At 67.6% G+C, this 12263-nt stretch overlaps 2 protein-coding genes and 1 pseudogene across 2 annotated transcripts; 1 reads left to right on the forward strand and 2 right to left on the reverse strand.

Moving 5' to 3' along the window:
* Nucleotides 1–20: 20 nt before the first annotated feature.
* Nucleotides 21–3550, reverse strand: LOC127394237 (transcription factor CP2-like protein 1; annotated as a pseudogene).
* Nucleotides 3551–4638: 1088 nt separating this feature from the next.
* STAC2 (SH3 and cysteine rich domain 2) lies at nt 4639–7461 on the forward strand. Its single transcript, XM_051640080.1, has 11 exons — nt 4639–4817; nt 5151–5329; nt 5430–5527; nt 5801–5882; nt 5986–6083; nt 6172–6241; nt 6326–6378; nt 6538–6638; nt 6751–6802; nt 6917–7054; nt 7170–7461. Exons 1-11 carry the CDS (start codon nt 4639–4641, stop codon nt 7263–7265), a joined length of 1146 nt encoding a protein of 381 aa, XP_051496040.1. The 3' UTR covers nt 7266–7461.
* A 1124-nt stretch (nt 7462–8585) lies between these two features.
* RPL19 (ribosomal protein L19) lies at nt 8586–11140 on the reverse strand. Its single transcript, XM_051640522.1, has 6 exons — nt 11089–11140; nt 10472–10578; nt 9923–10045; nt 9579–9699; nt 9169–9279; nt 8586–8779 (listed from the first exon to the last, which is right to left on the reverse strand). Exons 1-6 carry the CDS (start codon nt 11091–11093, stop codon nt 8656–8658), a joined length of 591 nt encoding a protein of 196 aa, XP_051496482.1. The 5' UTR covers nt 11094–11140; the 3' UTR covers nt 8586–8655.
* Nucleotides 11141–12263: the final 1123 nt, after the last annotated feature.

Raw genomic sequence — 12263 nt, forward strand, 5'->3', positions numbered from 1 at the left:
GTTTTTAGACTCGGGTGGGCTCACCCGTTCAGGCTGATGTTCTGGACACATGAGCTGGAACCTTGTCATACACTCCCTTGATTATATATATATATTATAGAGAGATCTGTACAATATTATTTTAATGATACTGTATCTGTGCTTTCCTTGACACTGTGTGGACATAATGATGCCATTAACTACAAGTAAATCTCTATATATATGTAGTGAGGTTGCCCCTGGTCTGTGTGTTCCTCTGCCATTCGTGTCGTTTGGGGAGGGTCGTAGGTGGTCCCTGCACCCCCAGCCGTGGGCCCAGGAGCTGCTGGAGGCCCCGGGGCTGCTCCCACCCCCTGCCCAAACCCCAGCCGGTGCCGCCGGGGTGAGGCCGCGCCGGGACCGGCTCCCTCCGTGCTCTGACACAGAGCAGGGACGCGGTGAAGGTGGGAACTGGCAGGGGGGGCTCCTCCCCCCATCCCCGCACGGCTCCGGTGCCGGTGGATCTCCCATCCCGGGGGAGCTGCGGCGCCGGGGGGGCCGGGTCCTACCACAGCACCAGGTGGAAGCCCCCCCGGGCCACTCGCTGCCAGGGACACGGCTCAGCCGGGGGGCAGTGCCCCCCACCCGGCTCTGCCTGCCCACGGCCCCCGCGTCACCTTCGCTGATGGTCACCGAGAAGCACGTCTGGTCCGGGAGGTTCCTGGTCATCTGTGGGGCGAGGTGAGAGGGGCTGGGCTGGGGGGGGTGTCCCGGCCCCCCCGCCCCGCTGCAGCGAGGGGCACCAGCAGGGGCTGAGCCACGCTGGGAGCAGGTTTGAGGTCCAGCACTGCCCAGGTGTCCCCCTTGGTCCTTACCTCGTCTCTGACAAGGACGTGGGTGCCAGAGGGTCCCTGCCGGGATACCTGCAGGATCTGGCCCGCGGGCAGCCCCAGCAGCTCGCCCGGCTTCCTGGTCAGCTCGGCCACCGTCAGCTCCTCCAGGTGCAGCTCCTGGAACAGCCCTGGGGGACGGGATGGGGACCGGGAAGGGACGGGGAGCGTGGACCCTCCATCCCCAGGCTGCCCCGTGCAGACCCCTATCCCTGAGCACCCATCCTCCGCGCCCTCCGTGGGCTCCCGTGACACGAAGTGGGTCAGCCGGGGACGGGGGCACCTGCGGAGGCAGAGGTGGGGTCTGGTGGGGGGTGCAGAATCCAGGCAGACACCGCAGAGACTCCCGAGGGTCCCAGAAAGGAGCCCCTCGGGGCCCCCGAGCCCACCTGCCCCCCAGCACGTTGCAGCGCCCGATGCCGTCGGGGGCCCCGCAGATCCGGATCAGGTCCCTGCGGGAGAAGCTTCAGCAGGTCGGTCCCTGCGGACAGGGGGGCTCAGGGTGGTCCCGGCCGGGGGAATCGGCTCGACCCCCCTGCCCTGGCCCGGCGCTGCCCGCGACCTCACCTGTGAAGCTGGAGAAGAGGCGGGCGCAGGAGAAGCAGCATCGCTCGTGCAGCCACTGCTGCAGCCCAGGGGGGTCGGAAGGGGCTCAGCGTCTGCCGGCACGAGCCGAGCGGGCGCGTTCTCAGCACCTCCAGACTCTCGGGACATGGGGTGGGGCGGGGGTCGTGGGGGGTTATCGGGGCACACGAGGCTGCACCCATGGAGTCCTCACCTCACCAGGACCCTCCGTGGGGCTCTCGGCGGTGCAGGTGGGCGACACACGCACCCTGCGGGGAGAGGGGATGGGGCTGAACAGGAGACCCCAGCAAGGAGTGTGTGTCCGGGGGGGGGGGTCCCACTTACCTCTCGGGGGTCAGCAGCCTGAAGGGGTGCGGTGAGGGCAGCCCCGGGGTGCTCGGGGGGCTGTGGGGTGCGCCAAGCGTGTCTGGCCATGGGGCACACTAAGGATGGAGGGAGGGGTGAGGGGATGCGGGGTCCCGGGGGCGCACCCTGGGGGTCCGGGTGCCACCTCGGTCAGCACGGTGTTCTCATAGGCCGGCTGGAACTTCTCCCGCTCGGGCCTCGGCTGCTTCTCCACCTTCTCCCGACCCGTCTTCTGCTCCCTGTCCGCCCCCTCGGGCTGCGCGGGGCCGTGAGCGCGACGCCGGGACCACCGGCACGGCAGCCGAGGGGTCCCGGACCCCCGGGAGCGCAGAGCCCCAGGCACCCAGACCCCCCCATGCACCCACCCCCCCCATGAACCCAGGCCCTCGGGCACCCAGACCCCCGGGGCGCTGCCCCAATCTCAGCGCGGGGTTTGCCAGCACAGGGGGGAGACACTGGTCACCCTGGAGTCACTGGTGACCCCTCCCTCCCCTCCCCAATACCTTGAGCACCTTGACGAGGCAGCTGGCAGAGTGGAGGTGCTCGGGGGGGTCTCCCTTGCCCCCCACCCCGAAGGTGTTGATCTGGATGCGGAAGGGGACCCCTTTCTCCCCCCCATTTTTCCGCAGTGTGAACTCGGTGCTGATGCAGTGAACCTGGCCGGGGACAGCGGGGTCGGGGGGGGTCGCCATGGGCCCCCCGGCCCCCCCCACCTCCCCCCAGGCCCGGCTCCCACCTGCACGAAGACAGAGGCTCAACTCGAGGGCTCCCAGAGGAATCCCACCGTGTTGAGCAGCGTGGGATGGATTTGGGGTTCAAGGATACCGATGGAGACGGGGATGTCTGCGGGAGGGGGGTGAGCACGGCCCCCCAGCCCCCTCCCCGGCCCCCCCAGCCCCTCGGCACTAACCGATATCGAGGATGCGGTCGCTCGGGCGGCTCCACCACCAGCCCTCCAGCTGCTGCTGCTCCCAGAGCTGCAGGCGCCGGTCGTGGAAGACCACCCGGCCCCGGCTCTGAGGCAGGATCGGGCCCCGCCGGGCTGAGCCCACCGCCCCGCGGAGAGACGGGACGGACTGGGCTGGACTGGGACTGAGCTGCGGCTGGACTGGGGCTGAAATGGGCTGAACTGGGGCTGGATTGGAGCTGAGGTTGAACGGGGCTGAAATGGGGCTGATCTGAGGCTGGAGTGGGACGTCAGCCAAGAGCTTCACCCCAGCGTGTGCCCCAAGAGGTCACGCAGGTTTTGGGGCGTCCCACCCGGGGGGGTCCCCACCCTTATTTCACCTTGACCACCCTCTGTCCCTCCCCGCCGGGGTCCACCTGAGGACTCCCCATCATACGGATCTCATAGGACTGCCCTGCCAGGAAAGGGGGGTTGGAGACACACAAAAGTGGGTGCTGAGCCCCTGGAGGGGAGGGACCCCCCTGGGGTGCCCCCAGCCCCCCCATCTCACCCTGGTTTAGGTGGGTGAGGGTCTCCTCGTGGTGCCGGATGTCGGGAGATGTCCGGGAGCAGAGGATGTGCTGGAAAGCTGGACTGGGGGCTCCTCCTGCTTCAAGTAGGGCAGCATGGGGGGGTCTCTGCATGAAAGAAACACCCCCCCCCCATGAGGATGGGCACTCAGCTGTGCCTCAGTTCCCCCTCCCCCAAAAAAATAAATCAGTGGTTTAGGATGGAGGGGTTACCTGAGCAGCCCAGGGGTGGAAATGGGGTACATCTCCCCAGGACTGGACCAGTAATGGTCAGGTTGACCGTGCCAGAAGAGCATGGTGAGGGTGGCCGAGGGGAGGGGAAACACACATAAGGTGACAATAGGAAAGGACAGGTTGGTGTGTGTCCCCCCCCCTTTTATAGTCGCAGGGAGGGGCGGGGAGAGCTGGGCTGGGCCCATTGGAGGAGGGAGTTGACAGTAAATAGTGGGGTGGGGGGTTCCCCCCCCCGTGTTTGTTGTCAATACAAAGTTGGGGGGCACTGGAGGGGCCACGAGGGAAATTATCCGGCCGGCCGGGAAACCCCCCGCCACGTGCCCCCCACCCCCCAAACCTCTCCCTTTGTCCCAGCCCAGACAAGGACATCTTACCCCCCCTTTTGTGTCCCCCCCCGCCATTCCAGTCCACCCTGTCCAGGGCGAGAAGCCAAACCCGCCCCGTGCCAGCCCGCGGGGCCCCCGCTGCATCTTAATGCCTTTAATTTCGCCCCCGTTTGGCTCATTTTGGGAAGGAAAAAAAAAACGGAGGGGGGGGGGGGGGTTTGCTCATCCAGGGCTTTGAGCCCCCCGCGATTGTCAACTGGGGAGATATGGGGTGTTAAAGGGGGGGGGATATGGGTGCTGCCCTCCCTTTCCCTTGGGTGCCAGGAGAGCGAATTGAATTTTAAAGGGGGGGGGGGGGGGTGTCTATGGGTGCTTCCCCCACTACAGGATGCAAGTGGGAAGGGTATATGGGTGCTGTCGCCCCCCCAGAGGGGCAAAAAGGGGGGTCTATAGGTGCTGCGCCCACTCCCCAGTGTGCAAATGGGGGGATCTATGGGTGGTGGCTCCCTCGGGGTGTAAATGGGGGATATGGGGGGGGGGGGTGCTTGGGCGCTGCTACCCCTTGGCTGTCAGTGGGGGGGGGGGGGGGTCCCCCGGTGCCCCCCCGTATGCAGCACCTGGTGATGGGGGGCAAGCCCCTCCCCATGGGGGCTGACCGCCAATGGGCAGCCAAGGATTAGCATAAATCTCCATCCCCCCCGCAGGAAGAGGCTGGAGGCAGCTTGAGCGCGGAGCTGTCGTGACCGGGTCGCGGCGCTGTCGCGACAGCGCGGGGGGGGGGGGGGAGGGAGAGAGGAGGAGGTGGCGGGGGGCGTGGCGGGCGCATGACGGAGCCACCCGGGGAGAACGAACCGGCGGGACCCCCCGAGCCGCCGCCCCCCGGGGACGGGCACGGCAGCAAGGTACGGGGGGGACCCCGGGGCGGGGGGAGCCACGAGGCTGTGAGTGGGCACCGGGGGGGGCGGCGGTGCCCCCAGACTCGGGAGCTTTCAGCCGTTTCGGGGTTCGCCGGTTCAGTCCGGGGGGGGTTCAGCTTCGCCCGGCCCCGCAACCGGGCTGGGCTGCTGCGGGGAGGGGGGGCCTTGGGAGGGGTCCCTGCCAGCCCTGGGGTGTCCCCCAACCCTGCCCGGGATCATTACCAATCAGGGGGGTGGGGACTCTGCTACACTTTGAGGGTCCCCCCGGCCCCTCCTGGGGTCCCCGCTGTCCCTGAAGGGTCCCTCCCGCCCCTGGGGGGTCCTCCCGACCCTCCTCGAACCCCCAGGGGGTCCTCTCGAGTCCTCCTGGGGTCCCTGCCACCCCGGGGGGGTCCCTCCGGCAGATGCAGCGGCTGAAGCGGTCACTGTCCCTCCGGACGCTGCTGCGGAGCAAGAGCGTGGAGAGCCTGTTCCCGCGGCCAGGCGGGGGGGTGCAGCCCCCCGAGACCCCCCCGTGCCCCCCCCCGGACACACGGCTTCCAGCAGTACGTCTTCAAGAAGCATTGCCCCTGCGAGCTGTGCCGGCAGCTCATCGCAGGTGGGGCGGGATGCGGGGGTCCGGGGGGGCTGTGGGCAGGGCCGGGGGCGGGCGGGGGTGGGGGGCAGCCCTGGCCGTGACCCCCCCTCGCTGTCTGCAGGCAACTCTCGGCAGGGCCTGCGGTGCAAGGCGTGCAAGGCCGGCGTGCACCTCTGGTGCTCCCAGGGGATCTCGCACCAGCAATGCCCCGGCAAGTCGGTACGTGCTGGGGACACACACAGAGCCCTGCCAGACCCCCCCGAAGCCCCCCGACACAACCCTGTCCCCGGGGGGGGGGGTGGGGGCTGCAGGCACCGGGATACGTGGCTGCACACACGCGTGTGCACTGGGACCTGTGCCCACGGACACGTGTGGGCACAGGGATTTCCTTCCCCCCCCTCCCCAGCACCCCAGTTCTGCCCCCTCCCCCGGATGCTGGGGGTGCTGGGATCCCCCTTTTTTTCCCCCCAAATCCCTGGGTTTTCCCCCCAGGCCACCGTTTTCCGCCGCAATTTCAGCTCCCCGCTGCTGCTGCCCGAGCAGGGGGGCTCTGCGCAGGGTGAACCCCCCCCAGGTGAGCCCCCCGACCCCGGCTGCACTTACCGTGGGGTGCACCCTCTCCCTGGGGCTGGGCTGGGGCGGCTCTCACCCCCCCTGTTCCCCGCCCCCCCCCGCAGACCCCGGTGCGGGGGTGGACCCGGTGTACGAGGCGCTGCGGTTCGGCACCTCCCTGGCACACGGCGCCGGCCCCACGGAGCTGCCCCCCGGCACCCAGGTAGCCCCCAGGACTGGGGAGGGATGGGGGCACCGCGGGGGTGTGGGGACGCCCCCCCCCTCCAGAAGAAAACCTCCCCCTGCTCTAGGGTGACAAGGCAGGGGCTGGGGAGGAAAGCGGGGACACCCCTGGCAGCACAGGAACCACAAGTGATGGTGGTAAGGGGGTGGCTTTGGGGGTGGGGGGCCGGGGTGGGGGGGGGGTGTCAGGGCTGACTGTCCCCTGTCCGTCTGTCTGAGCAGTTGTCACCCCAGCAGAGAGGGACAGTGAGGAGGAGAAGAGCCCTGAGCAGCAGGTGGGGGTCTGGGTGGGGTGGGTTTAGGATGAAGGGTGGGACCGGGGGGGGCTTGGTGATGCACTGGGGCTGTGGGGCAGAGGGATGGGGCACGGGCGTGGGGCTGGGGGCTGTGGGGCGGGGCTGGGGGCTGTGGGGCAGGGCTGGCTGTGCCCACAGGCTGCCCGGGGGGGCCCGGCGCGGCGGGACGGGGCTCCCATGTTCTCCTACGTGGCTCTCTACAAGTTCGTGCCTCAGGAGCAGCAGGACCTGGCGCTGCAGTGAGTGGGGAGGGGGTCGATGGGGGGGGCGTGGGAAGGTCACCGGACCTACGGCAGGGCAGCAGGGTTGCGGGGACATCCCCGCACTGCCCCACACCTCCTTCCCCACCAGGCCCGGGGACAGGGTGACGCTGGTGGATGATTCCAACGAGGAATGGTGGAAGGTCAGGGGGCTGCTGGAGGGGGGTCTCGGGGAGGGAGGGGCGGGGGGGGTGTCCTGCTGGGACACCCACTGGTGCAGGGGGGGTTTGGGGGGGGTCTGAGCTGCCGCGCCGCAGGGGAAGGTGGGCGACCGGCTGGGATTCTTCCCGGCCAACTTCGTCCAGCGCGTCCGTCCCGGCGAGAGCGTCTGGAGGAGCTGCCGGGCCGTGCGGGGCGACCGGGGCCAGGGGCGCATCAGCCTGCGGGAGAACCAGGTGAGGGGGAGACCCCGCCGACCCCGCCCCCCCCCCCCTCCTCCCCGAGCCACCCTGGGCTGTGCTGAGTTGGGGCGGGTGTTGCGCTGTCTCTCCGTCCGTCTGTCCGTCCCAGATCTGTGTCGGCGTGGGCAGGACGCAGGGGCTGGTGCGGGTGACCAGCGGCAGGAAGCGGGGACTGGTCCCCGCAGAGGCCCTGACCGAGATCTGAGGGGCTGTGCCCGCCCCGGTGCCACCTCCCTGGATCCCGCACCTCAGGAAGCTCCATCTGGGCACTGCTTGAAACCCACTCCCCCCGTCCCCACCACCACCCTCTCCCAAGCCATTCCCCGGGGGGGGGGCTCGTCCCCAGTGTCCCCATCCCTTGGGGTCCATCCCGAGGCGCGTGCCCAGCTGGGATGGGGACACCGGGGTGGTCCCCGGGGTGGCACCCGCCCCATCCCCACCATCCCAAATTAAAATGCTGTCATCACTGCTGGGTTGTTGGTGCCACCAGGTCTTTTGTCTCTGCGCCGGCCAGAGGAGCTTTGTCACTTTGTCACTGCCCCGTGCCCAGCGCGGATGGTGTCACATCACCCCCGGGGTGGGGGGGTGTCCCTGGCCCGTTGTTTTGGGGCCCCACGTGGGCACTGGGGCGCTTTTCTTTGGCCACACGAGTTGTGTGTCACACCGTGGTGTCACCATGCAGGGCCAAGGGCACCGGGGACACGTTGGGGTGTCCTGGCACTGGGGGGGTGACATGAGGGGACATGGTGTGGGGGCATGGGGCACACACCGGGCAGCTGGGGGGAAACTGGCCCCCCCAGCCCTGTGCCCAGGTGGTGCCATCACCTGTGTGATGAGGTGGGAGAGCCTCAGCTGTTTCCTGGGGGTGGAGAACGTGCCCCCCCCGAGTCTACAAAGCCCTGGCTGGTGCCAGGGAGGGGGCAGAGCTGATGGGAGGGGGACACGGACACAGACACACACACAGACACACACACATTGCTCCCACCTACATGGATGGTCAGTCGCCGGTGCCAGGGGCCTGTGTTGCTGAAGAGCTGCTTGTGTAAGTGTGGGGTGGCCTGGGGGGGGGGGCTGGACCTGGTCGTGGGGGGGGGCTCCCTGCTATGAGCTTTGGCTCCAGAGCCCTCACACTGGGGCTGGGGGGTTGTGCAACCCTTCCCTGCCCCATGTGTCCTGGGGCTGCAGGAGCACAGAACCCCTCAGAGCCCCCCCAATAGTGCTGGCCTGAGCCTGGTGGTGTGGGGCCTGCATGTCCCACTCCTCACTGGCCCCCAGCCCCCTGGGAAGCCACCCTCCCCCAGGGGCTGCTCCTGAGGCCCTGTCACACACCCTGTACCCCACCTGGGACATGCTGCTCCCCTCTGCTACCCTCGAGGCCACCACAGCTGGTCCCCTCCCAGCTGAAGTGCATCAGGTCACCCTGAACTTGGCCACACGCAGGTTGGGGGTTGGTTTGTTCCCAACAAATCAGGCAGAACCAGCCCCACCAGCCTGTCCCTCCCATTCCAGAAACCCAGGAGAGTAGTGGGAGGAGTCCTAGAGCTTTTATTGAATACTCCTTGATGGAAACAATATGTACACAAGCCCGGCAGCCTCTACTTCTTGGTCTCCTCCTCCTTGGAGAGGGTCTTGATGATCTCCTCCTTCTTGGCTTGCAGACGTTCCTCGCGGCGCTTCCGGGCCTCCTTGGTCTTGGACCTGCGAGCTTCAGCCTGGTCCCTGCAAGCAATGCCAGGAGTTTGGGATCACCTCAGCTAACCTGCAGAAAGCTCACCCACCAGCCCTGGGCTCCTCTTGCTCCATGGGATCCTGCTCCACCCAGTGCCAAGGAGAGCTCTGCTGCAGCTCACACCAAGCTGGGTCTGTCACCGGGCACTGGGGACAACCCCTGGCTTTGCTGCCTCCCCCCATCACTTGTCTCCTGACCCAGGACCAGTGGATCAACCAGTTTCCAGCTCCATGAGTGACCAGGCCCCACTCCAAGCCAGCCTGGCCCAGCTGGGGCTTGATTCCCCAGCCAGAGCCTGGAACAACCAGCCTGTGGAGTCATTTAAAACCAAAACTCTTCCCCACCCTGCAAGGCTGGAGGTTTTAGAGGCAGCACTTACGCCAGGAGCTTCTTGCGAGCTTTGTCTGCCTTGAGCTTGTGGATGTGCTCCATCAGGATCCGCTTGTTCTTGAACACGTTGCCCTTCACCTTCAGGTACAGGCTGTGATACCTAGGGGAGCAGAAGGAGATGGGTTTAACGAGGCTGCCCAGGAGCTCAAACCACCAGGCAGCTCCCAGGCACCCCCAGCTCCAAGCAGCAGTGACCACCAGCGTGTGGGGAGGAGCAGGGCGGCTCTGGAGGGGGCTGAGGAGATGGAGGCAAGAGCTTGTCTGGAGAACTGCTGGGATGACTACAGTGCAGCTCTCCAGTGCTGTACTTTTCAGGGAGGTTTTATTCCCCCCAGTCTGCCCACAGCAAGGAAGGGAGGCCTGGGGGTGCAGACACAGGAGCTGGCAGGGCAGCCTTACATGTGGCGGTCGATCTTCTTGGACTCCCGGTATCTGCGGAGCAGGCGCCTCAGGATCCTCATCCTCCTCATCCAGGTCACCTTCTCGGGCATGCGAGCGTTGGCTGTGCCCTTCCTCTTACCTGGGGAGGGAAAACGGGATGAGAACAAGGCCCAGCTTCTGCAAACTGCACCACAACGTGCTTTGGCTGGGGTGCTTCATCCCCCTCTTTAAAAAGAAAACTACTGATGTACAAACTGTTTTTAAGCCCTGCCATGAGGCTCTTGGGAGACTGTTCCTCAATAGAAGCTCCCGGGGACACCATATACCATGGAAAAAGGCCGTTCCTGGGATGCAGCACTCACCAATGCCCATGTGCCTGCCCTTCCTGCGGGCCAAGGTGTTCTTCCTGCACCGGGCACGGGAGTGAACGGTCACCGGTTTGCGGATGATCAGCCCATCCTTAATTAATTTCCTGATCTGCTGACCTACGGGAAGAAAACTCCACGTTCAACATCATCTGTGCAAGAGAGGACACCTACAGACTCCATCCAGCTGGTAGCAAATGGATCCAACGCAAAGGCTGAGCCGGACCTTCCCCCAGAGGCTCCTCGAGCTGCTGCAGCTCCTCCTTCCCCTCCCTCCCCTCCCTTCCTCCTCCTGACATCCCTCACCGGTGATCTCAGAGGACACCAGGTACTAAACCTGCTCCCAGGACCTCACCAGCCACCACGTTCTTGTCAGGGCACCGGGGAGCTCCATCAAACCTGCTGACGGACTCGTGTCCACTTTCGAGGCCAGAGCAGCTGCTCCAAGTGCCAGAATTTCACCTCAGCCAACCTCTTTTGCTACCCAGCGACTCACGGAGCCCCTTCCCCCATCCCCGACCCACCCCGGGCCCCCTCGGTGCTCACGGGAGTTGGCGTTGGCGATCTCGTTGGTTTCGTTGGGATCCAGCCAGACCTTCTTCTTCCCGCAGCGCAGCACGCTGGAGGCCAGCCTCTTCTGCAGCCGGAGCATACTGCGGGGAAGCGGGCACAGCGCTCAGCGCCGGGCGCGGCCGGGACAGCCCGGGGGACAGCGGGCTGGGCCGGGGGGAGCAGCCGGAGGCCGCGGGGCCCGGGGGGCAGGGATCGCGGGGCCCGGGGGGCAGGGATCGCGGGGCCCGGGGGGGCAGGGATCGCGGGGCCCGGGGGGGCAGGGATCGCGGGGCCCGGGGGGGCAGGGATCGCGGGGCCCGGGGGGGCAGGGATCGCGGGGCCCGGGATCGCAGCCCCGCTCCCCCTCCCCTCCGGCCGCCATTTCGCCCCCTCCCCAGCGCGCGGCCCAACCGCCATTTTCCCCCCGAGGCCTGAGGAGGCCGCGCCGGGCCCTCCCCGCAGCGCTGCCGGGCGGCTCCTCCCGCAACCGCTCCGCCGGTGGGTCCCGTCCCCCCCCGCTCCCCGGGGCCCGGCGGGGCAGCCCTGCCGGCCGCAGCCCCGGCGGGCGGCAGCCCCGGGCCCCGCAGCGCGGCCGCTCGCAGCCCCCTCACCTCATGGCGGCGGCGGCCCGAGAGGAAGAGGCGGCGCGCGCGGCCGCGCCCACAGCCCGCGCCGCGGGGGGTGGCCCCGCCCGGCCCCGCTCCCGCAGCCTCCCGGGCGGCCCGGAAAGGGGCGAGGGGAGAGCCCTGGTGGGTTCGGGAGCGGGGGGGACGGAGCGGGGCGGCGGGGCTGGCTCGGGATTGAGGGGAACGAAGCGCGTCTCTGTCCCCGCACCCCCCCCTCTCTTCGCCGCGGGATGGTACAGCCCGCGCCTGCGCGGGGAGGGCGGGGGCGGCGTGGGGGGAGTGGGAGGGGACTGGGGGCACTGGGAGGGGACTGGGGGCAATGGGAGGGGACTGGGGAGCACTGGGAGGGGACTGGGAGCGCTGGGAGGGGACTGGGGGCACTTGGGAGCGCTGGGGAGCACTGGGAGGGGACTGGGGGGCACTGGGAGGGGACTGGGAGGGGACTGGGGAGCACTGGGAGGGGACTGGGAGGGGACTGGGGAGCACTGGGAGGGGACTGGGGAGCACTGGGAAGGGACTGGGAGCACTGGGAGGGCACTGGGGAGCACTGGGAAGGGACTGGGAGCACTGGGAGGGCACTGGGGAGCGCTAGGGAGCACTGGGGGCACTGGGAGGGCACTGGGGAGCACTGGGAGGGGACTGGGGGCACTGGGAGGGCACTGGGGAGCACTGGGAGGAGACTGGGAGGCACTGGGAGGGGACTGGGAAGCAGTGGGGAGCACTGGGAGGGGACTGGGAAGGGACTGGGAGCACTGGGAGGGGACTGGGGGCACTGGGGAGGTGGGAAGAGCTTCATGCCAGCTCTGTTGGGTGTTCAGTACCAAGGCTGGGCTCTGCCTTCTTCCGCCTCGGGCAGCTGGTGTTCCTGGTTTCCCAAGGGATCGCCCTGAAGTGTGAAGGGCCAGGATCTCAGATCCTGCTGCTTTTCCACATGTGGGTCAAGTTCCACCTCGTTTACAGTTCCTGGGCGATGGTGCTGCTGAGGAAAGGGGGATTTTCCTTTTAAATAACCCGTTGGTAACACAGGGCTGGTGTTGGCTGAGAGCGTTTTGCCTTCCTAGCCATCCCGAGAGCCAGGTGAGGCCTGGAAGTGTCCCTGGCTCCGTTTCCAGTCGGAGAACAGGCAGGGACAGGCTGAGCGGTGTCTCATGGCTCTCCCA

This window comes from Apus apus, chromosome 25 (assembly GCF_020740795.1).
Source record: "Apus apus isolate bApuApu2 chromosome 25, bApuApu2.pri.cur, whole genome shotgun sequence".
NCBI classification, from domain to species: domain Eukaryota; kingdom Metazoa; phylum Chordata; class Aves; order Apodiformes; family Apodidae; genus Apus; species Apus apus.